We start from the raw sequence: 2,620 nt of genomic DNA, 5'->3' as shown, positions 1-2,620 counted from the left end.
TTAACACTTTCACATATTACATAGCCCAGTGCAATGAAGTATACAGTAAATCCTGTACATATCTTTCACTGTGCGAGGGAGAGCATTTCAAGTTACTCGGCTCCACTTTCTGCATGAACAAGAAATGCATTACTTCCACTCCAAATCATTGATTACATTTTATGTAAAATCTCGACCTCTACTTCATATAAGGGCCACGTGACCCTGACTCTCAGCTTCATTTTTTAGAAAATATTCGTACAAAGATAAAACTTTTGACAATATATACAACCAGCGCAGCTTACAATATATATGCAGCACGTTAAATTAAAATATGACAATTATATTGTACAGTAGTATTTTTAGTGTAAACGCTTTTGTAATAGTGCATCTCTGGTTTGTTTAGAGATTGGCAGATGGATTTTTAAAAATCTAAGCCATAATGTTTCTTTTGGTTTGCTTCCCAGAAAATCATATTTGATTACATTTTCTTTTTAACTAATGACAACTGGTAAAACACGTGGTTTCCGTTTGGGTTTGTATTTTTTTAATGTTTCAGCCTGAAGTATTAAGAGTTTCTGAGGTAGATGATGAAGGGGAGGGAGTCGATGAGGTAGAGCTGGATTTGTCAGAAGTGTCTTCTGCGTTAGCTTCACTCCCAGGTGTGGCCGGAGAGGCTGAGTTGAGCCCCTCCTTTTCCCGTTTTTTTTGTTTCATGCGTCTATTCTGGAACCAAATTTTTACCTGGGTTTCGTTAAGCTGGAGGGCAGCAGCGATTTCAACCCGCCTGGCCCGGGTCAAGTACTTGTTGAAGTGGAACTCCTTCTCTAGCTCCGTCAGTTGCTTGGTGGTGAAATTGGTTCTCACCGTATTGGGCTGACCGGCAAAACCAAATTCTCCAACCTTTCCTAAACCGGTAAGAATTGATCACAAAACAAGTAAGTAAGTCAGGGAAGATGCAAAAGAAACAACGATATAATGCTTGAAAATTCTGGTATAAGTTTAATGCACTGATAAAATTACATTTCCGCGTTAATATTTTGGACATGAAAGGAAAACAAATTATTACCACTGCATGCCATCAACTAGATGCTGTTGAAAATCGACTTCGGATAAAGTCCAGAAGACTGGATAGAAAATAATAGATCACAGGAAAGCAATGAAGACGAAAGGTGAGACCACCAGGTCAGCTTTAACAATATGCAACAGATTAAGATTCATTGTTTTTATTCAGCCGTGACAGATTGACAATCACTTTTCCAGCACACTTGCTTCTAGCTTCTCTTTACAAAGATCCGTAAAAGGGAATATACACAGTAAATTCAATTTACCTGTCTTTGGCGGATTCCTCTTCACCTTCATCCACTCAAATGTCTGTGCTGGAGGAGAGGTCTCAGCTGACGGGGAGCAGCAAGCCTCCTGGTGACTGCCAGGAACGGGTGAAATAGGGTGACAGCCTGCAGCAAGCACTAAACTCTGCTGTTCTTGCCTGTAAGGGTGATGGGCATATTGGCCTGGTCCCACCATCCCGCTATAGCCATGGTGTTGTGGGCTCATTGCTGAGGCAAGGTTTCCAGGATAGACAGCAGGATTGCACTGAGGATAACCTCCGGTGCCATCAGTCTCTTGATTCAGTGAGTAGTGGTGACTATAGCCTGTGTTAAAGCCCTGTGGTGGGTATCCTGTCCCACAGTTAGGGTGGGCACTGTAGGGGATGCCCAGGTTGTTATGTGTGTAGCTAGCATGTTGATGGTGGTGATGGTGAAGAGGAGCACCTATCTGGACACCTCTGCTTACGATATAGCAGTCATCAACGTTGCTGTTATTATTGCCAACGGCACAAGACTGGTAAGTTGTAATTCCTTGATCTGCATGGTAACTTCTGGAAGAACAAGTCCCATTTTCTCCGCTAATGATCGAATAGTCAAGAAAGGAGTTCATCCTCGCATTGTCCATCTGTCATGGGATAACCAGCATGTAAAGTGACTGTCCACCAACCTGGATGGACCGTGCCAACTTCCCCACTTCCTCAATAGAGCTGAAAGAAAATGATATCAATATAGAGTGAAGTGTCGCCACGTGACTCCAAGCGGCCAATCGCAAGGTTCTCTGCGAAGTTTGCATGCTCTTGGCGGTGATCGATCACTATAGTGGCATTTAAATTACAAACGCTCTTCCATCAAGGTTGCGAGCATTATTAGCCCACAAATACTTCAAAGCGTGCCCGGCAGAATGCAGCAGGAATTTATTCAAGGTACACGTGCGGTTTTTCTGGGGTCTGCAATGATATCAGTGGAAGCGCGGATCGCGCGTCTACAATGGGGAGATATCCGTCTTCTTCTGCACAGCTGTCTCTCAAACAGGTAAGAAAAGCAACTGGATACTGAGATTAACAATTAGGATCTAAAAGGCTTTCGAAATGATAATCGTACCATCGTCGATCTACAGGATCTGGATGTTTCTGTGCAGTGACTCAGCTTTTGCATTGTGGGTGAAGGAATTTTCTTTTGTATTGAAGCAGAGCTCGGCGATCATAAGGTCGGGAAAGTCTAAGCAAAAACTCTTATGTGTTAGACCGGTTCGTGCACTTTAATGAAAGAAAATACAGGTAACTCATGCAGTTCGTTCTGGGCATATGCCT

At 42.9% G+C, this 2,620-nt stretch overlaps 1 protein-coding gene across 1 annotated transcript; it reads right to left on the bottom strand.

The window, feature by feature from the left end:
* Nucleotides 1–339: 339 nt before the first annotated feature.
* On the bottom strand, nucleotides 340–2,085 carry LOC138751609 (homeobox protein Hox-A1). The gene is made up of 2 exons (XM_069914124.1): nucleotides 1,311–2,085; nucleotides 340–887 (listed from the first exon to the last, which is right to left on the bottom strand). The coding sequence occupies exons 1-2, from the start codon at nucleotides 1,933–1,935 to the stop codon at nucleotides 535–537; spliced, it is 978 nt and encodes a 325-aa protein (XP_069770225.1). The 5' UTR covers nucleotides 1,936–2,085; the 3' UTR covers nucleotides 340–534.
* Between the last annotated feature and the right edge of the window lie 535 nt (nucleotides 2,086–2,620).

The sequence above is a fragment of the Narcine bancroftii genome, chromosome 1 (assembly GCF_036971445.1).
Source record: "Narcine bancroftii isolate sNarBan1 chromosome 1, sNarBan1.hap1, whole genome shotgun sequence".
Lineage (NCBI taxonomy): Eukaryota > Metazoa > Chordata > Chondrichthyes > Torpediniformes > Narcinidae > Narcine > Narcine bancroftii.
The sequence above is the reverse complement of the archived record's forward strand: the minus strand, read 5'-3'. Positions and strand labels throughout refer to the sequence as shown.

Coding starts and splice junctions, on each gene's coding strand:
- LOC138751609 (XM_069914124.1), bottom strand. CDS start 1,935: ATGGACAATGCGAGGATGAACTCCTTTCTTGACTATTCGATCATTAGC. Junction 888..1,310: donor GAGGAATCCGCCAAAGACAG/GTAAATTGAATT, acceptor TTACCGGTTTAG/GAAAGGTTGGAGAATTTGGT.